General features: G+C 40.2%; 1 protein-coding gene across 46 annotated transcripts in view; it reads left to right on the top strand.

Moving 5' to 3' along the window:
• Nucleotides 1–20,122, top strand: part of SORBS1 (sorbin and SH3 domain containing 1) — a 582,779-nt gene that overhangs the window by 539,429 nt on the left and 23,228 nt on the right. For 25 of the 46 annotated variants that reach the window (XM_077454315.1, XM_077454316.1, XM_077454323.1 and 22 more), the window contains 5 exons: nt 135–329; nt 2,290–2,988; nt 5,037–5,135; nt 8,883–8,978; nt 15,277–15,467. In XM_077454315.1, coding sequence (XP_077310441.1) covers nt 135–329; nt 2,290–2,988; nt 5,037–5,135; nt 8,883–8,978; nt 15,277–15,467 — 1,280 coding nt within the window. Of the gene's footprint in view, nt 1–134; nt 330–2,289; nt 2,989–5,036; nt 5,136–8,882; nt 8,979–14,780; nt 14,841–15,276; nt 15,468–20,122 lie in introns of all 46 variants that reach the window. The other 21 variants (XM_077454347.1, XM_077454346.1, XM_077454345.1 and 18 more) reach the window with 11 other exon arrangements.

Below are 20,122 nucleotides of genomic sequence, written 5' to 3'. Positions count from 1 at the left end.
GTCTAACCTAAATTCAATTGAGGATAATGGCAATCCATTCCTTGCCATGACAGTTGTTTACTTTGGAAAGAAAGTTAGAGTAAATTATATTTTTTCTAATGAACCTTAGAATAAGTAGTATTTTTTTCTTGAAGGGTGAAAGGATAACGTTGATTCGCAGAGTGGATGAGAACTGGTATGAAGGGAAGATATCAGGTACCGGTCGCCAAGGTATATTTCCAGTAACCTATGTAGATGTGCTCAAGAGGCCGCGCGTCAAGAATGCACCAGATTACATGGATCTGCCATTAACATATTCACCAAACAGAAGCACAAGTGCATCCCCACAGGTATGAGCCTGCTGTGTATTATTATATATATCACCCTATTTAATAGAAAATGTGTATTTCAGTTCCAACTTTTCACATTCTCCAACTCTAGCCACAGCATTTATTTAGCTTTGGATTTACGATAGGTGGGTTACAACCTCTATTAACTTTTTATTGCTCTCTAAGTCCCCATTTGAGAGATTTCTTCTTACATACTTTGTATGTGACAGGTGTTGGGCAACACAGGAAGTAAGGGGAAATACGCCTAATGGGGACCCTGGCAGCAATAAAAACATGTATCCTAATGATACAGTACTGGACAGTGGATTTGTATTCATAGACCATGAGTTTATGCCACTACCTTCATGTGACTGAAAACGGGCAAAAGTTCTACTGGGAATGCCCCCAGTGCACCCTCATAAAGTCCCACCCATTTGAGACTCAAATTTTTTGCTTGTCTTCTTCTCTGACAGAGTTTTAAAAAAATGTCAGTGCTTCTCAAGGGGTAGATCTTCAAGCCTCTGCTCTGGTAAGCTTTGGCTCCAAGGTGTTCCAAGCTGTCATCTGAGTGTTTTAAATCAGTTGACCCTTGTTTTTTTGATGGTCCTCTTGCTGCTGTTTGCTATGTTGTTGCCCACCTCTCAGTATATTGCTTGGAGATGTCTCATGATCTATGAATGCAAGTACTGTACAATTAGGATAATGGGAATTTTGACTTACCTGTAAATTTCATATCTTGGAGTAGAGTACCGGACACAGGTCCCTCCCCTCTGTCCTCTGTTTCTCCCTATTGCTTGCTATGAAACTGGAATCACACTGAAATTGTAGGGCTATATAAGGGTGCAGTGGGGATGTTCTTAGCAAACCTTTTGGGAGTGTCCAATCATCTGACGGTAGCGTAGTAAAATCCATGAACTATTAAAAGTCTTGTGTCCTGTAATGTACTCCCAACATATGGAATTTATAGGAAACTCAAAATTGCCATTTTTGTTGTGTCGTCTCCATTGTCGATGAGATAGAGTTCCTCTATTTCCTGCCCAGGTTATGGGTTTTGGACAGAACCGGAAGTGAACCTCTCCGGTGGAGTTTCAGACAGAATTGAAGACCTTACAGAGGTTATAATTCTTCCCTGCTTTATCCAAAATAAACATGGTCTTGGCTGCAACTGACATAAGCTTCATGTAGCGCCACTCCAAGTGCTAATGGTGCTGCTGTGATGAATCTACCATTAAACAGGGTGCTGGTGTAAGTATGCTTATCCAGGAAGCACTATAACAAGAAAAATAAAGTTGCCACACACCTACAGCTCCAAGTATACTTAATGTGAGAAGCAGCTTCAGCCCATATACTTCCTGGTATCCACACATGTGTGGTGTGTGGCTTCTTTGTATCGCTAATGTCTTAGCTGGAGTTGCATTTAAATTGTTGGTAAATTATTGGAACCAGCATCAATATACAGTATCTGTCACATGTAAGTTCCATCCAATGTGTGTCTGTTGGTGCTTCTTTTTTACATGGCTGCTACTTTGATCGACCTTAGAGAAAAATTTTACTGGGATGGGTGCAGTCATGGGATATAATGATTGGGGTTGGTTTGAGAGCCTTGGTTGGTATTAGTATTAAAACGGAGGTGTAAGCTTTATTTTGACCCAGACTTTTCATAATAACAGAAACATGCAATTGAGTTAAAAATTCTACTACAATGCTGTTTCAGGGAGTTTGAATACATTATACAAGTAATTTATATGGACGGATAGCGTACTAGTTGGGTCTATAATAATCATGTTTTACAACTGGGTATGTGTAATTCTGTTTATCATAAATAATAGGTAGGTATCCCCCTATCACCATTATGAAAACAATAGCAGAAAAAACATTCTTCAAATCATATTTTATCATTTCAGTTATTCATTTGTATGAGTGAAATTTCCATGACATCTCCTCATCTTCTTTGTTTTCTTTATCTGTTTTGTCTTTGAAGTCTTCTGGTTATGCCAGGCCTCGTACCACCACTCCACCCCATGTTGCTCGCAGAGCTTTTTCTCCAGAAGTGCAGGCTATTACATCTGAATGGATTACTCTTACAATGGGTGTCTCCCGTAGTCATGGATACTCTGCAACCCCTCCTCTTCCCCCTCTACCTGAAGCCACCCTGTGCTCCATAGATTATATAACCCCATCTGCAGCTGCAAGCCCAACTTTCTCCTTAACCCCTTCTGTCAGCCTGCACTATGGCAATCAGTCTGGTAGATCCACCCCAAACTCTGCCCTGTCTTCTGCACCAACGTACTCCTCCCGACCACAGTCTTCTAATAGAATCAGTTATGTCATTTCTCCATATGGTGATGAGAAGTTCATGGGTTCTCCTTCCAGTTATGGAGGCTCCCCAGTGCAGACACAAAGAACACATGATTTTCTAATCTCAGAACTCACTGATGTTTTACGTAATCAGTGCAAAGCCAAGAGTGATGGCAGCTCCATAGTTAATGGTGAGAATGACTGTTGGAAGCAACCTGGTCCTAAAACTGTAGACAACAAGTCAAGTATAAACCTTTGTAAAGAACCAAACTCTAAGATACATACTGATCCCTGTGAGGAGAAGCCGTTGTGTAAAGAACTCCTTAGCTTTGTCAGTAATAACCAAGATGATGGAAAGAAAGCTCAGGGCAGTCCTATTAAGGTACATATACTGCATGTGTGTGCACTTGGTTCATGTGCATCAAGACTGAAGTGTGTGGAAATTTAAACTGATTTACTGCTGAGCTGTCAAGTTAGACAAAAGTCATATGTGCTGCTTTATACTAACCACTAACTAACTTTTTTCCTTACCTCCATTCTAGGTTAATGATTTTTTTTTTATAGCTTGAACACTCTCTTCTGTGTATTTTATTAACATTTTGTTTTTACTAATGCTATGTCCTAGGATATATTCCATTTACATACATGACCTTACAAATGTGAAAAAGTATATGGCCCCTTTCACATGGATCCTGTCCAATCAGCAAGGGATCTATAAACAGATCCCTTGCTGAATCAAAGCAGGAATCAAAGCAGAACAGGACAGGTGTCACTTTTGTGACATCCCTGTCCTTTCAGTGTTTTTCTGCATTTACAAACCAGAGTATCCTGGACCCAAGTTTGATCAATGGGCAGTTTACATCAGTCTACCTTTGATTCATCATGTTTAGGTTTGCAAAAGGAAGCACACCTTTTCCATTTTTTTTTTTTACCTGGATGGACTTGTAAGCAATGTCCATTTACACTCGCATGCCCATAGACTTGCATAGCATTTTTAATGAGGTCCGCCTAAAAAGCTGACAACCAGAGCTGACCGTAACACTCGTATAAAAGGGGCCTGAAAAAAGTAAAGTTAATATTAGCTTATCCAATTGTAACATTATGAATTTCCTGAATGAGAAAACATATAAATGTTATCTTTTGCACAAACTTTTACATTCACCATTCATTCAAGTAAAACTAATTAAATCCTCCTCCCAATTCGCCTGTATTTGGTAATATGACTAAAACTCTTTCAAAAACTCCAAAAATAGGGACTCCCTTACCATAAAACAAACAAGAGCTGCAATCTGGAAAAAGGAACTGGGGTAAATTAACTTAAAATCATAAGTTGTATTTTTCAAGTGGACCACAGCCATCTTCTGCACCTGCGCAATATCTCTGTGTCTCTCCCTAAAGCTCCCATAAATATTTGATTCTTTGTTTGTCCATTGGTATCACTGACCTTTGAAGACTCAGTAGACCATTTTCAAAAGAATAAGGCTTTGGACTGTATTGATATCTGGGTTGTTTGACTTATTCCACTAGTGGCAAAAGTGGAAATGGGAAAAGTGGCAGGTGGACTGTTATCAAATATGTGACTGCCGTCTACTGTCTGTGGCCACTTTGAGATAGTTATAGTAATAGGAATTTCACATCTGAAAACATTTAACAACAGTAGCTGCTCATCTGGTGATGGAAGTTATATTCTTTTTAAAATCTTAGACTTTAAAGTCTAGGCTCTTGCTAACAGCTACTTGTTTTCCTTCCCATTGTCATTTAACCTTATTGTACATTCCTATGAATACTGATAGTTCCCTAGATTTTGCTGTTGGTCATTATTGTCCTTACCGTACCTGGTCTTTACAGGCAATGTTACTTTGCTTGTGATAACTGTGTGTACTTGTCGAAAGCCTGATTTTGACATCCCTGTGTACAAGCTTTGAAAGAATACCAAAATCTCTACAGGTGTACAACGACATGAGAAAATTATCCACTTTGTTTTCATCAGAAATTATTTATTATCTGTGGGGAGTATGTGACCTGTCTGTGCACATACACCCTGGTTGATGGACTTTAGGAAACAATAGATCAACTGCCCTAAATCTTCCCAGTGATTGGTATTGTATCCTCAGGTTCAGAACATGTAGGCCGTAATGACATTGCATGAATGAGTTCTTTCTCTGCAATGCTTAAAGTTTATCCAATAAGGCAGGTAGCCATCTTGAGACCTAAACCAGTCAATATTATTTAAGTCATGTATTTCTCTACATTAGAAACCTGAATTTATTCCTAGTGAACTGATCTAAAAAATAATGTAATACATATAATAAGTCCTGCTGAGTGTGGAAGGTGCTGTTCCCTGTGCATGTTGTTTTATAACGAGAAACATTATACTAATCTTCTCTCCTGCCAATTCCACTAGCCTGACAAGCTTTCTCTCCTTTGAAGATCACAGACACAATCCCACTTTCTTCGTCTGCATTGTCCTCTTGTCCTGTCACAAACCAGCCACCTCCCAGAATTAGAGGCAGGGTCAGTGTGTCACAGGTAACTAGCCACTGGATGTTTTGGCTCAAATCAGCTACCAGCTTGTGCTCTGCATCGTGTACAATTCCCTGCTATTAGTCTGCATGCCCGCCCTGACACTGACTGGCACGCATAATGAATAGGCATGTATGGTCTTGCAAGAACAGCAAAGCATTTCTTCTACGTTTCTAAGCACACTGAAAATCATTAGTTATACTTGTATTAATATTGATTTTTATGAGTAGCGTTGCATTGCATCCTGTAGCAAGATTTGGCTTGCTTTGTAGCCTCTGAATTGTACTGAAGATCCAGAGGTGGTCCATGGCAACCTAAACAATATTTATTTTGGGGGAACATTAAATAATTCTGATTGGTTGCTGTAGGTCAGTGCAAGTTGTCAATCAATCATTGCCTTACTAAAGACCAAATCCAATCATAGTTAGAGAATGCAAACTTATTTAAATTCCAAAGAGCCCCAGTTTAAGGGCTCATGCACAGTGTAAGAGATCACTTCTGCACAGTTGATGTACTACAACATGCATTAGTCTGCCCCCTCACCACAGCTCACTGTACCTAAAAACTGACAACTGCTTACACGCTAAAAAAGTGCATTTAGCATACAGGCAGTGTGAATGAACCCTTAAGAAACCCTTACAAGGATTCACAGTTCTAAATCAACTGCCACAGCCACTACAGAGTCAATTGATGGTGTCACATTACCCTGATGATTATTGTAGAATAAGCAAATTATTGTGGAGTCCAGGTTTGAGAGAGCAGAGCTTTCATTACAGTCTTGTGGAATGAGATAGACACCAACTGTTGTGGGGTAATCTTTGCACCAGAGTTTCAAAGAGATATTAGAAGAGGGTAAATAATACCTACCATTACCAACCCAAAACCAAAATATAAACGTAGTTAAGTAAATGAGGTTATAGGTTGAAAAACCTGAAAAGTGATGTAGTTCAGTCATAACAAGTTGCTTACTTCTTCTATAATATAATCATTGTTACCAAGTATTCCGTAATGTGCTAACCAGATTAAACAGAATTTGAGTATAATTGTTTTCCTGTCATAAAACTGCTCTGGTGCATTGCTTATGAAATTTTTTTTTTGCCTGAACATGTCAGGTGATGACTGGGCAATGTAGGTCTTTCACCGGAGGAAGCAATCCCAATATCGGGATGACTCTTTTTGCACACTGATTTGATGACTTATTTAAATAACAGAGATAAAGAGAAAACGCATGTATTGCATATACAATAAATATATTATTTTTTTGTTAGGTAGGATGTACTAAACTCTGTAGGCTGTAACCATAGTTCACTTTTCCTTAATCTGATTTCTGCAAAGATACTTAACTTAGTTACTTAGGTTCGTATTTATCCTTTGCTTTTGCATTGCCATATTGAATTAGAAAGTGTGGCTTTTTGGCAACTGTAACAAAAGGCATGAACAGATGACAATTAAAATGATGAACTTGGGTACATGTGTTCTTGGTGCATTTTCAGTAAATACATAACATTCTTTAACAAAGATTAGGTTTTAGATTATAAAATCTCTAGATAATTGGCCCCCGCATTTCATGTTCCATAAATTTTTCTTCTTTTTTGTGTATATTTTTTCACATTGCACACCCTAGAGCAGGGGTGCCCAACCCTTTGAAGAGCGAGGGCCACTTAAGCGACTTGGTAACCGGTTGCGGGCCACAATGAATGGAGCGGACAGATAACAGGTCCATGTCCACTTCGCATATGCAGAGTGGACATGGACACGGCTCGCTCTTACTCCCAGGGCCCTCTGATCCGATCTGCCCAGATGGAAGGGGACGGATCCCCCCTTCTGTTTTCTTTTTTGTTTAGCAGATTGGATTGGAGGTAGGTGGGTGTACGGCCACAAGTCCATTTACACTGTGGCTCAAAAGAGGTGAATGGAGGCTCCGATTGGGTCGGACTGATCGTGTCAAAGGGGCCTAAGGCTGCTGTTACACTTATGCGCTGTGGTTTGCCCACACCAAGGGTGCAGCTCAGTGCACCTGTGGCTTTCCTGTAGGTTAGCTGCACTTTGCCATAGACTTCTATTATATCCTGCAGGTCTGATGCACTTTCTGAAGTACACCAAACCCACAGGTAATAACAGAAGTCTATGGCAAAGTGCAGGTAACCCGCAGGTGTTCTCCACTGCACCTGCAGATCAGTTTGAAAGCAGCCCAGTAACCCCTGCAGAACAGATATGCCCATATATACACTATGATTTTAGTAATAAACAAATCTTTAATAACAGTCTTCCATTCAGATATCGCCGGCTATTGCTGTCCCAAGCAGAGCGTTTGATATCACTCTGCCTGTGACAGGAGATGGCGCTTTGCAGGAAGCATCAGCTTATGCGGCTCTGCTCTAAATTAATGACTGCTTGCTTCCGGTACTGCCGGCTTCATTCACAACACTGATGCTCTGGGATGCTGGGTTGGTAACCCACAATCTGGGCTTGCCAACCTGCCATACCAGAGCAGGAGGTCACGGGGCACATCAGAGGGCTCCGTGGGACACTTGTTGGGCACCCCTGCCCTAAAGTGAAAAGCTTTCATCTAGTAAAAGGTCTTCATAGATCCACAATAGATCATTGCTGAACATGGCAGTCATCCTGCTTCTCAGCCATATGCGCATGTATCAACAGTTGAAGAGGCAACAAAAACCGGTGGGCCTATTTTCTATAATATATAAATAAATATATATTTCAAATGTAATTAATGACCATGCATGCAAGCATGGAGAACTAGAGCTACTGTATGCCTTTTCACTTTTAGATGGATTTCAGAATAAAGGTATAGTATATAGATAGTATTTAGGTCTTGTATGACATAAGAGATAACAGAACAGAGGTAACCATTTAGATTGCATCTAATAGCAATTATATCAGTTCTTGGTTAATCAAGATCATGACAGGCTATACATGGGCCAAATTCCAAACAGATTTACTTTTGAAAATCAGAAAATTCGTGCATTTTGTGACCCAATGGTGCCACCATTGATTTCGATATTCGACAAACCAAGCCTTTTAATTTAACCTCATGTTGCTACAGAAAATAATTTTCATGGCCAGGAATCTTCTTTTCTTTCCATGTCACAGCTCATGCGCATTTCTTTTTTGATTATATTTCTCGCACGATTCTCCTATCATCGATTAGAAATTGTTCATTTTTTTAAAAAATTTCCAACATGCCCGATCTCTCAATTTTGATGTCGCACAAAAATCGGCTGTTGCCGCGGCCCACTAATGGTGCAAAATTCTAACAAAAATTCTCAATTTACGATTTTCAAAAGAAAATTCTTTCAGAATTGGACTCATGCATGGCTGACTTAACAGTGCAAAGAAAAGTAATGTGCTGAAACCCACTGTGACCAGTAAAATATCAGCATTAGTTGGTTTACTGAGTTGGTTTACAGAGTAAAGAAAAGGTGGGTTCTGATTGGTTGATAGCTAAGCCTTATTGCAGTTTATATTTTTCTTTATTAATATGTTGCTGTTTTCTTTATAACAATAGTGACGCGTGCACAATAATAAGTAAAAATCCTCAGTGGTTGTTTGTGGTTTTCTCGCATGAAAGATATACAATGAGGTTTTGTGCAAAATAAAGGCGTAATTACCATGTGTTTGTACAAAAATCCAGCATGGCTTCTGGCAGTTGCTCTGTGATATTGTCATCTGTTTATTGTGTATTCATTCGTCATCCCATTTTCATTTTTTTGTTCTTTTACATCATCTCATTAGCCTTGCAGATCTGATGGTGAACAAACACTGACATCTAAAAGTCCAGTAATGCTTACAGACTCCCCGGTTAATACCTTGAAATCAAATTCTGTTGTGGTAAGCCCATATATATTACTTTTGTTTCACTATCTCTATACAGATCTCCCGAAAAATCCTGCTGCTATCCCTTTGCTATATAGTCTAATAATACTACTTCCAATAAAAAGATACAAGCTTGCATAAAAGCAGACCATGTATTTTTTTTTCAAATATGAAACCTAAATGTAAAAATTAATATAAATGTGATTACATATTTTCAATATTCTATCTAAATCTATGTGTATTTTTAAAAACCATGACTAAAATGAGCCTAGAAAAAAAAGGAAAATAAGCTCTGCCAGTTAAAAATATAGGTTTATGTAGTGACACTGCCGACAGCAATTCTTCATTAAACCAGCACTGAGTAAGACTCAGCAGCCTACAAATAAACCGAAATACATGATTTATTTATTTTTTTGTGTGCTGAGCCATACTCCAGAAGGGCTTTCTTGAGCCGTATGGATAATATCTATACAATTTTAGTTTTTTTTTTCTAATAGGTGCTGGAGAAATGCTTTTAAGATCTAGTGACAAATACTGAAGATGGAAAATACATTATTACTTTGGGTGCCAATATAGATGTGTTTTTTTTTTTGGCACATAGCATTATATTATGCTAAGGGTCCTACTTATGTTCCAAACGGTTTTAGATATGGGAGCCACCAAACCCTAAATTATCCAAAAAACTTTGCATCCATTTTATTTTTATACATATTTTCATCCCATTGTCTTATTACACAGTGTATGACCACTCCGTTCATTATACATACATGTATATTTCTTTGTTGTTCCTCATATGTTTACACGAATGTTCTGAAATCTAAAAAGCTTAGCTTTTAGCAGATATTAAGTTATAGTGCATTCATTATTAGTTTTAATGCTTGTGACTATTGTTGTGCTCATTATTGGTTTCGTTAAGCCATTATTCAGAAACAGTTGTATTTCAAAGCAGGTCTGTGCTGTGCTGAAGATGATTTCAAACACATCCAAATGCAAGCATTTCTGTAAATATATTGGAGTATTAAACTAGTATAGATTATTCACAGAATCATTATGGATAGCATTGTCATTCCCACCAGTCTTTCAAACTCAGAAGCCTCTATTATTGAACACTAGTCTCCCTTGCTAACTTACATACTAATGTATTAAGAACAAGAAGTATCTGAGGTGCCTTCAGTGTTCAGCAAAGTGTTTCCCATAAAAATTAAGCAGTTATTAGAGATGTGTGTTGTGCAGCTGAGATGCCAGTGATTGCCGCAATCATGCAAAGTTGACTGCATGTATAATGTAAAGTTGATCTGAAAGCTGTGAGCTGAAAGGAGGCTACAAGGATATTATTTAAGTAATATTTGCTTACTACGTTTTCTGAACAATAAATAAAATTATTAGATCTCTTACTGTTTTTTATAATTTACTTTTTTTTTTTTTCTTATTTTGAATTGCTTTCTATTTGAAATATTGCTTGCAGTGGAATTTCATTCAAAACTTTTTTTAGTTTCGTATAGGGAGTGGAAAGCTTAGAACCTACCGTGCCTTGCAAAATTATTCATCCCCTTGGCATTTTTCATGTTTTGTTGCCTCGCTACCTGGAATTAACATGGATTGTTTGAGGATTTGCATCATTTAATTTACAGAACATGCCCACAACTTTGAAGATTTTTTTTTTTTTTTGTGAAGCAAACAACAAATAAAACAAAATAACAGAAAAAGTTAATGTTCATAACTATTCACCCCCCTAAAGTCAATACTTTGTAGAGCCACCTTTTGGTGGCTATCACAGCTCCAAGTTGCTTTGGATAAGTCTCTATGAGCTTGACACATCTTACCATTGGGATTTTTGCCCATTCCTCCTTGAAAAACTTCTCCAGCTCCTTCAAGTTGGACGTTTTCTGCTTGTGAACAGCAATCTTTAAGTCTAACCACAGATTTTCTATTGGATTGAGGTCTTGGCTTTGACTAGGCCATTCCAACACATTTACATGTTTCCCCTTAAACCATTCAAGTGTTGCTTTAGCAATGTGTTTGGGGTCATTGTCCTGCCTCAAATCACACACAGAGTGGTACAGGTTTTGCTCAAGAATATCCCTGTATTTAGCACCATCCATCTTTCCCTCAACTCTGACCAGTTTCCCAGTTCCGACTGCTGAAAAACATCCTGGTGTTCTTTGGGTGACGTGATGTGTTGGGTTTGCGCCAGACATAGCGTTTTCTTTGATGGCGAAAAAGTTAAATTTTAGTCTCATCAGACCAGAGCACCTTCCTCCATACATTTTGGGAGTCTCCCACATGCCTTTTCACAAACTCAAATCGTGCCATTTTGTTTTTTTCTGAAAGCAATGGCTTTCTTTTGGCCACTCTATGGAGTGTATGGCTTATTGTCGTCCTATGTAATACTCCAGTCTCTGCTGTGAAACTCTGAAGCTCCTCCAGGGTTACCTTAGGTCTCTGTGCTGCCTCCCTGATTAATGCCCTCCTTGCCCAATCTGTGAGTTTTGGTGTGCGGCCGGCTCTTGGCAGGTTGTTGTGCCACATTCTTTCCATTTGGTTATGATAGATTGGATGGTGCTCCTAGGGATCATCAAACATTTGGATATTTTTTTATAACCTAACCCAAATTTGTACTTCTCAACAGCATTGTCCCTTACTTGTTTGGAGAGTTCCTTGGTCTTAATGGCAGTGTTTGGTTAGTGGTGTGTATATGTATTGACAGATCACATGACGCTTAGATTGCACACAGGTTGACATCATTTCACTAATTATGTGACTTCTAAGAGCCGGTTCACACAGGGGCGACTCAGATCCGACTTCAAAAATCAATGTAAGTGAATGAGAGCCATCTTAATGCACACTACTGAAGTCGCTCCGACTTCAGAAAAGGTTCCTGTACTACTTCTATCCGACTTGTAGGCGACTGGTACCCATTGATTTCAATGGAGGTCGCCTCCAAGTCGGATCTCCATCTATACAGAGGCAACTCTCACAGAATTATCAGCTTTCAAGGGGGAACTCCATGCCAAATTTATTTTAAAAAATTGGCGTGGGTTCCCCCACTGAGAGCATACCAGGCCCTTAGGTCTGGTATGGATTTTAAGGAGAACCATCTACGCCGAAAAAACAGCGTGGGGGTCCCCCCCAGATCCATACCAGACCCTTATCTGAACACGCTACCCGGCCGGCCAGAAAAGGGGATGGGGACGAGCGAGCCCCCCCTCCTGAGCCGTACCAGGCCGCATGCCCTCAACATGGGGGGTGCCTTGGGGAAGGGGGGGTGCGCGGCCCCCCTACCCCAAAGCACCTCGTCCCCATGTTGATGAGGACAAGGGCCTCTTCCCGACAACCCTGGCCATTGGTTGTCGGGGTCTGCGGAATTATCCGGGGGCCCCCGGATCCCGGCCCCCCACCCTATGTGAATGAGTATGGGGTACAATGTACCCCTACCCATTCACCTGTGAAAAAAATGTACAAAAAAAAAACACAACACACATGGGTTAAAATAGTTTATTGCACAGCTCCGTGGGTCTTCTTCCGTCTTCGGGGGTCTTCTCGCCGGTCTGCTTCGCTATCTTCTGCTCTTTTGCTAGCTCTTTCACTAGCGGAGGAGCCTTGCTTTCTTCTTCCACCCTCTTCTTCCCCCGAAGTAGGAAGAAGAGGGTGGCGGCGAAGAAGAAAGCCGGGCTCCTCCAGAAGATAGCGGAAGAGTCCGGCGAGAAGACCCCCGAAGACCCCTGGAGCTGTGCAATAAACTATTTTAACCCTTGTGTGTTGTGTTTTAAAAAAATAAAAATTCACAGGTGAATGGGTAGGGGTACCCCATACTCATTCACATAGGGTGGGGGGCCGGGATCCGGGGGCCCCCTTATTAAAGGGGGCTCCCGGATTCCAATAAGCCCCCCGCCCACAGACCCCCACAACCAACGACCAGGGTTGTTGGGAAGAGGCCCTTGTCCTCATCAACATGGGGACAAGGTGCTTTGGGGTGGGGGGCTGAGCGCCCCCCCCTTCCCCAAGGCACCTCCCATGTTGAGGGAACGCGGCCTGGTACGGCTCGTCCCCACCCCCTTTCCTGGCCGGCCGGGTAACGTGCTCGGATAAGGATCTAGTATGGATCTGGGGGGGGACCCCCACACCATTTTTTCGGTGTAGGGGGTTCCCCTTAAAATCCATACCAGACCTAAGGGCCTGGTATGCTCTCTGAGGGGGAACCCATGCCATTTTTTTTTTAATTTGGCGTGGAGTTCCCCCTTTAGAGCTCATTCTCTGATTGTCCACGGCAAAAGTTGCCTGGCCTGGGGCAACTTAAAGTCATGTTGTAAGTCGCCCCAAGTCGTGTTCAAGTCGTGTCCAAGTTGCCTCCAAAAGTCCTGTTGAAAGTCGTGTCGCCCCTGTGTGAACCGGCTCTGAAGGTAATTGGTTGCACCAGAGCTTTTTATGGGCTTCATAATAACGGGGGTGAATACGTACGCACATGCCAATTATCAGTTTTTCATTTATGAAAATTAGTTTTATGTATATATCTTTCTAATTTTACTTCACCAACTTAGACTATTATGTTCTGATCCATCACATATAATTCAGATTAAAAAAACATTGAACTAAAGGCTGTAATGTAAAAAAATAGATAAAAAGCCAAGGGGGTGAATAATTTTGCAAAGCACTGTATGTCAGATTTGCATTGCTGTTGTGTCCTACTGGGTACGATTCACTTCACTTGGTGACTCAATGACCATACATTTTTTTAGGGGTCAAGGGGCACTTTCTGGAGAATTATTAGTACAAGAATGACACGTTCTGACATATTATGGTGCTTGATATTCAACAGATACCATGGCCTCATAGAAATTTATTAAAAATGTCATGTTGCTTTAAATATAACAGAATAACATGTGCTCAAAATTTTTAAATGTGTTGCTATTATTAGCTAAGCTATTAATATACAGAGGTCTTCCTAGAAGATGCTCTTAAAGTGGAGATCCTCTTCCATGCCAGGTGCCAGAATAAAATATATTATTTATAAGATTGTCTATACAAAAGTGAATTTTAGGAAGGTATTTGTCTTCCTAATATTGTATATCTTGTACCTGAACTTCCATAACAGGACATTGCTCAGTTGATAAATACCCAGTTTAGTTTTAAGAGAGGTACACATTTGCCCCTAGATTTTATACTGGAAGTGAAAATAGATTTTTTGCAATATGGAGAGAACACTATGTATAATCTTTATTCAGGATTTCAATATGTTTACTGGAGAGTGGGATTTTAAATTCACTAAGGCAAACATACTGTAGTATATAGATTTGTAGAACTTGAGTCACTGAGCCTACAGCATATATCACATGTTTACAGCACACCGTATAGTGTTGCATAGAGAACCTCACCCTGTATGAAAGCATTCCTGGGAATTATATTCGGATGTTGGCAGCCGTGATATTAGTACAAATAGTTTGACGGGAAATGTAAATAACTGGAAGCAATTCCGGGTCACATGGCTGACACCACACCATGTGCAGATAATTTCTAAAGATACTATATAATAGAAAATTCTACTTAATCGTGATGGACTAACAGAAATCACCAGGTATTATAAGTAATCAGAGGTAAGGGAGTTAAAATAGGAAGAAGCTAAGACTAAAAGTGATATTGGGCCATCATTGGATATGGTAAAACAAGAGTTCATTATGGCTTTGAAAATCACGTTGTCCTTTCAACAACTTACCTATGGATAATGTATTAGATTCAAAGTATTGTCTGCCTTTATGTGTATCCCTGTAACCCAATAACCCTTGCTAAATGTGTCCCTTATAATGTGCTTGATGATCACAGCAGCCCCAGCATACACTGAGCACAGGACCAGAGCTCACAGAGTCTGAAAAGAGCTATGTGGTAAGAGATTGTTGATGCACTGGATATAGACAGATCACTGGTGCCCTGGTTTGACTTCTCTCTGTGTTAACACGTGTGTCTGTTTGTTTCTTGGTAAAAACGATGTACTCTCTCTCTCTCGCTACGCCTGCATTTTGAATCCTAACCCAATGCATGACAGAGCCAAGCTCACCGACATTTCTTTGCTAGAATGAGAGCATTGTCTAACAGCAACATGCTAACCGCATCAGGCTCTGCACTGTTGCTTCTTGTGTATATCTGTACTAAATTTTACCTTCTTCTGTGTCTTGCCTGTCTTTTCCATGCTTACTCTGGAACTCTCCTCCACCCCACATGGATTTAATGGGATCTCCACTTCTCTTGTGTGCTGGACTTATTTGATGCACTCTGGAATGTCTTCATCTATTCCTGTCTTTTTCTTGTTGACTGTCGGCAGGAAGCGGTCTGCAATGAGATAATAAGCATTGCAGAGAAATCAGTCCGTTACTGCAGTACTATCTCTCACCCCTTTGACTATCGACATAAAGTGTCTTCCTATGACAATAAACAATGTTTAATCATTTCCCAGCAACCTCAAGCACAACAAAGAAGAGAAAGCATAGAGAGGAGTCAGACGCCACAAGACATGTAAGTGACCAATACCTTCATTTTCTTCCCATATAATCTTGGTATTCCAGCTGTTAATAAATTACTGAATGTCTCAGGACATAAGATTGTGGTTGCTCAGTCCTGGCATATCAATTGAGTATATGTACCTAGAAATCTTTTGATTGTATTATAAAATCATATGTTTATTTTTTGTATTAAAGTTTTAATCAATCTTATTTTATTTAAAAAAGAGCATTTATCAAGAATACAGAGACGTTTGTCAAACGCATTTTACACATAGTGCAGCTTTTGTGTAAAAGAAAAGCAAGATTTGCCATGTTCAGGTGATAAGGATTAAACAAAAGTGCCTATATATTTTAAAATCTTATAAAACATGTGTGAACTCAGTAGACCCCACCATCTGCCTTCTGGATGGGGATCACCTGTATATAACACAATAAGTCTTAAAACCGTGTGTTAATAACATTTTCTCACTAAAAGATATGCTGCCTGTGTCACATATTTCTTTAGTGGTGAAGTAAAATAAACATTATGTTTCGAGTTTTCACAAATCACATAAATATGGCAAAAAGTGGGAGAGGAAAGATAAGGGGGGAGAAAGTAATATAGCAAAGTGTACAGGGAACACACCACCTAGGCTAAACAGTAGTAGGAGTTGGATCACCTTCAGCCCAAGAGATGAACCCCGTGGAATAGCGGAACATAGACCATGAGGTCCAAGTACTGGAGAAATGTTCCTCTTTACCCATTTCCTATGACAACAGACATTCCAGATCACAGATTCAGTCCACTTTAACTGCCCAGTCCCCCAGGGAACGCATGCTCCTCAACTTCCAATGTCTGAGTATCACCATCTTAGCCGCCACCAGGAAGTAGCGCAGTACATCTATTTTCATCGCTTTAAGTGGTCCGGGAAGCATGGAGAAAGGCGCTACCTCAGGCAAGGATGTAATTGAAGTCAACATTAGTCTGCAGTATAAGTTGAAAATTGTTTACCAGAACATTCGCACAGGAGGGCATTCCCACCAGATGTGGAGAAGGAGGACAAGGAGCAGCGCCAGCAGGTGTCCAGAAGTGTCCAGTTGATATATTTTATATATAGTTATGATGCAGCGCTTAATAGTCCAAAGAAACTCAATCCAGGAAAAAATAGTCAATGGAAGTTCAATCTGTGGTAGGCAGGAGATCAGTGCATCACCGGCACCCAACAATACAGCTGCTTACCCTATTTAGTGGACCCTCATAACAAAGGCTACATCAGCATTTATAAAGGAAGCCCATCAATCTTCATACGCTTAATGGAAGCAGACCGAATGGTGAGTGTAATTTCACTTGTTTTTATTAAATAAATATTGTCCTTATGTACTACGCAATGAGGCTTATCTCCTTTTGTCTACATGGGATGAAATGTATGTGGTGATTACTGCTGGAGTGTACCTGGAATAAGGAAAGTAATATCTGGGCTTGCTGTATCCACCATTCGGTCTACTGCCATTAAGTGTATGAAGATTTATGGGCTTCCTTTATAACATACTATACATGCTGATGTGGCCTTTGTAATGAGGGTCCACCTAATATTGGGTGGCAGTGAGGGGTCTCTCTTCTGGGCTCTGATCTCCTGCCTGCCACAGGTTAAACTACAATTGACTATTTTTTTCCTGGATTGAGTTTCTTTGGACTACTAAGCGCTGCACCTTAACTCAATATTGTGATGGCTGCTGATGTTTCACTATATTGATACCAAGAAGTTTTAGCGCAACATATTTTATTTTTATGATATATTTTATAGTCAAAGGACATCTATACCAGCAAGACACCAATTTAAACCATTTTTCATGGTTTTTGGAAGTGAGAGATAATTTGTGTGTCAAAATGAAATACTTTTGCCATTCTGTAGGTGAAATGGTGTGACCCAACTCCATTTCCCAGGCCTTTGTATACGGAGGGAAGTCAGGGTTGGAGGCAAAGTGTATGAGAGAATAGAGTTGGAAAATCACATTTGTTGGAGGATCGGTCTGTAACAATGTGTTATCTCAAAATCAGATAAATTAGAAAGAATATCCAGTATAGATGGAAAGGTGTTGATATAAGATAGAACTTGTTGCCTCTGAAGCCATTGTGTTGGGTGACAAGAGGACGATCGGGACAGATTGTCCAAAGTTAAAGAAGAATCTGTTTAAAGGACTTGAGCAAGTCGCTGATGCTCCTCTCTGCGCCGAGGTCCAAATCCCATTACATGCATGGCCGGCGGAAATGCTGGAGTCCCAAACAAGGGGGTCATGTGTCCCAGTGGCTTAGATATGGCTCACTAGAAAGCAATGCGCTCTTAAGGAGTACAGCAGGAGTCCACAGTAAAGCGCGGAGATCAATAGGATTCATAGGACCATCTAATTGGACCCATAGTTTGGACGAGGAATGGTGAAACCAGTTGAGTATACGCGTGAGTATTGCTGCTCTATGATAAATAGAGGCATCTGGAGCTCCAGCTCCACCCCGAGCCTTCGGGAGTGAAAGTGTTTCATAATGTATCCTTGGTCAGGCCCCTTTCCAGATAAAATTGAAGAACATCTGGCAGAGTTTTTTGAAAAATTAGCAAGGTATGTGGATAGTAATTGTTTGGAACAAATTTAAGAACCGAGGGAGAACGTCCATTCTTAAAACATTCACCCTGCCTAGTCAAGATAGGCTCCTGGTTGAAAGGTCTGTCCTAGTTCTAAGGAGAGGAGTGACGTTTCTAGAACATTACTGGTTCACATCTGAGGTTACGTGAATTCCAAGATAACGGATGGAGGAGGAATCGGTCTTAAAAGGAAATACGGTCAAAATTTGTCGAAGGGCCTCTTTCGACAGTGAAATATTCAGGATTTACGTTTTGTTGTGATTCACTGCAACTTTGCTCACCTCCCTGAACTTCACAAACTCCTGCAGTAATTGAGGTAGGGACAATTTTGGTTGGGTCACAACTAGCAATAGATCGTCAGCAAAAAGGGCTAGTTTAGAATGGATAGGGCCCAACGAGATACCTATGATATTGGAATTATTGCTCAGGGCGATGGCTAAGTAGTCCATAACAAGAACGTAAAGAAGGGGAGACAGGGCAACCTTGTTGTGTCCCATTATGAATGTTGAATGTAGGGGACAAGGATTGGTCACAAAGACAGAAAGTGGTGGGATATGTCTGAAGAAAACAAGTAAGCAACAAAATTACCTTTATGTAGTAGAGTGGGGAAGGCTTGGGCCCCAAGAGATAGCTAGGGAAGTATTTAATGTTGGCTGTGTCCTCAATGGGATGATTCCCCTGACAGGAAGTGATAGGAATTCTCTCTCCATTGGGGACACAAACAAAATCAAACACTGATTTTCAGTAAAGGGAGGAAAGGTTGAACCATTTTACGTTTAGTGCTGCCCATGATTTTCTGTCCTTCGTACCTAATATAACTGGGTACTGTACATAATATAACTGGGTACTAACATTTATAGGCAAAGTTGATCCAGGGAATATCCAATTGCCTCTTGGGTGATCAGAAAGGAATTTTTCCCCTGCTGGAGCAAATTGGATCATGCTTTGCTAGGGTTTTTTGCCTTCCTCTGGATCAGCTGTGGGAGAAGGATTGTGTATATGGGATTGTGTGATTTATTTCTTTTTTTATTGGTTGAACTGGATGGATTAGGTGTTTTTTCAACCTCACTAACTATGTCCTGGAAATGACCGCACACCCTAATTCTTGTAGTGGGAAAATATTCTGAGTGGGGTCACAGGCAGTAGTAAAAACTTATGAGACATTACGAAAAGGTTGGTTAATGTTGGACATAAGGTAAAATATAATTCTGTTAACACAAGGGACAACATGGTCTTTCTTCAGAAGTTATCCACCATCAACCTATGGCTTTTACTCAGCTGAAACCGATACTGCATTTCCTCTTGATATTTTACGCAGAAAGCACCAAATTATTAATAAAAGTATTATTAAAGGTAATAGTTAAGACACTTGTGTCAGTGCCAGTGTTAAACTGGTGCTTCTGAGTACATGAACTGTACATGCGTATTGTATAGCAATATTCCATTAGCGAAAAATCGATAAATAGATTACTTTTATCTGATAAAACACCACTGAAAAACTCTACCTCTAAATATTGACGTTTCACGTGACAAAGGATCTTTCTGTTATTTTTTCTCTGGTGGGTTGATTAAAGGAAACCTGTAGGAAAAGAAGTATTGAAGCAGCTGTTTCTGACCTACAGTAGATATGAGAATAACGGTTGCCTAGCAGTCAATCTGATCATCTGAATTTTCTCAAGTTCGTGACCTGGAACTTGCATGCAACCAGTGAAGTCTGAACTATTTATTTGCATTTGTTTTGGGTATGTGGCTCAGGAAATATTGGATCCACTAGATCAGCATGACAGCCAGGCCCCTAGCACTTTCAGAAGGTGTGCTCAGCTAAGGCATTCTATTTATCTGCAAATTTTCTTTAACCGCTTCAGCCCCAGAAGATTTTACCCCCTTTCTGACCAGAACACTTTTTTGCGATTCGGCACTGCGTCGCTTTAACTGACAGTTGCATGGTCGTGCAATGTTGCACCCAAACAAAAGTGACGTCCTTTTTTCCCACAAATAGAGCTTTCTTTAGGTGGTATTTGATCATCTCTGCGGTTTTTATTTTTTGCACTAT

This window comes from Lithobates pipiens, unplaced genomic scaffold (genome assembly GCF_037356315.1).
Source record: "Lithobates pipiens isolate NorthernLeopardFrog02 unplaced genomic scaffold, aLitPip1_a1.2 Scaffold_25, whole genome shotgun sequence".
In the NCBI taxonomy this organism is placed as follows: Eukaryota; Metazoa; Chordata; class Amphibia; order Anura; family Ranidae; genus Lithobates; species Lithobates pipiens.
The sequence above is the reverse complement of the archived record's forward strand: the minus strand, read 5'-3'. Positions and strand labels throughout refer to the sequence as shown.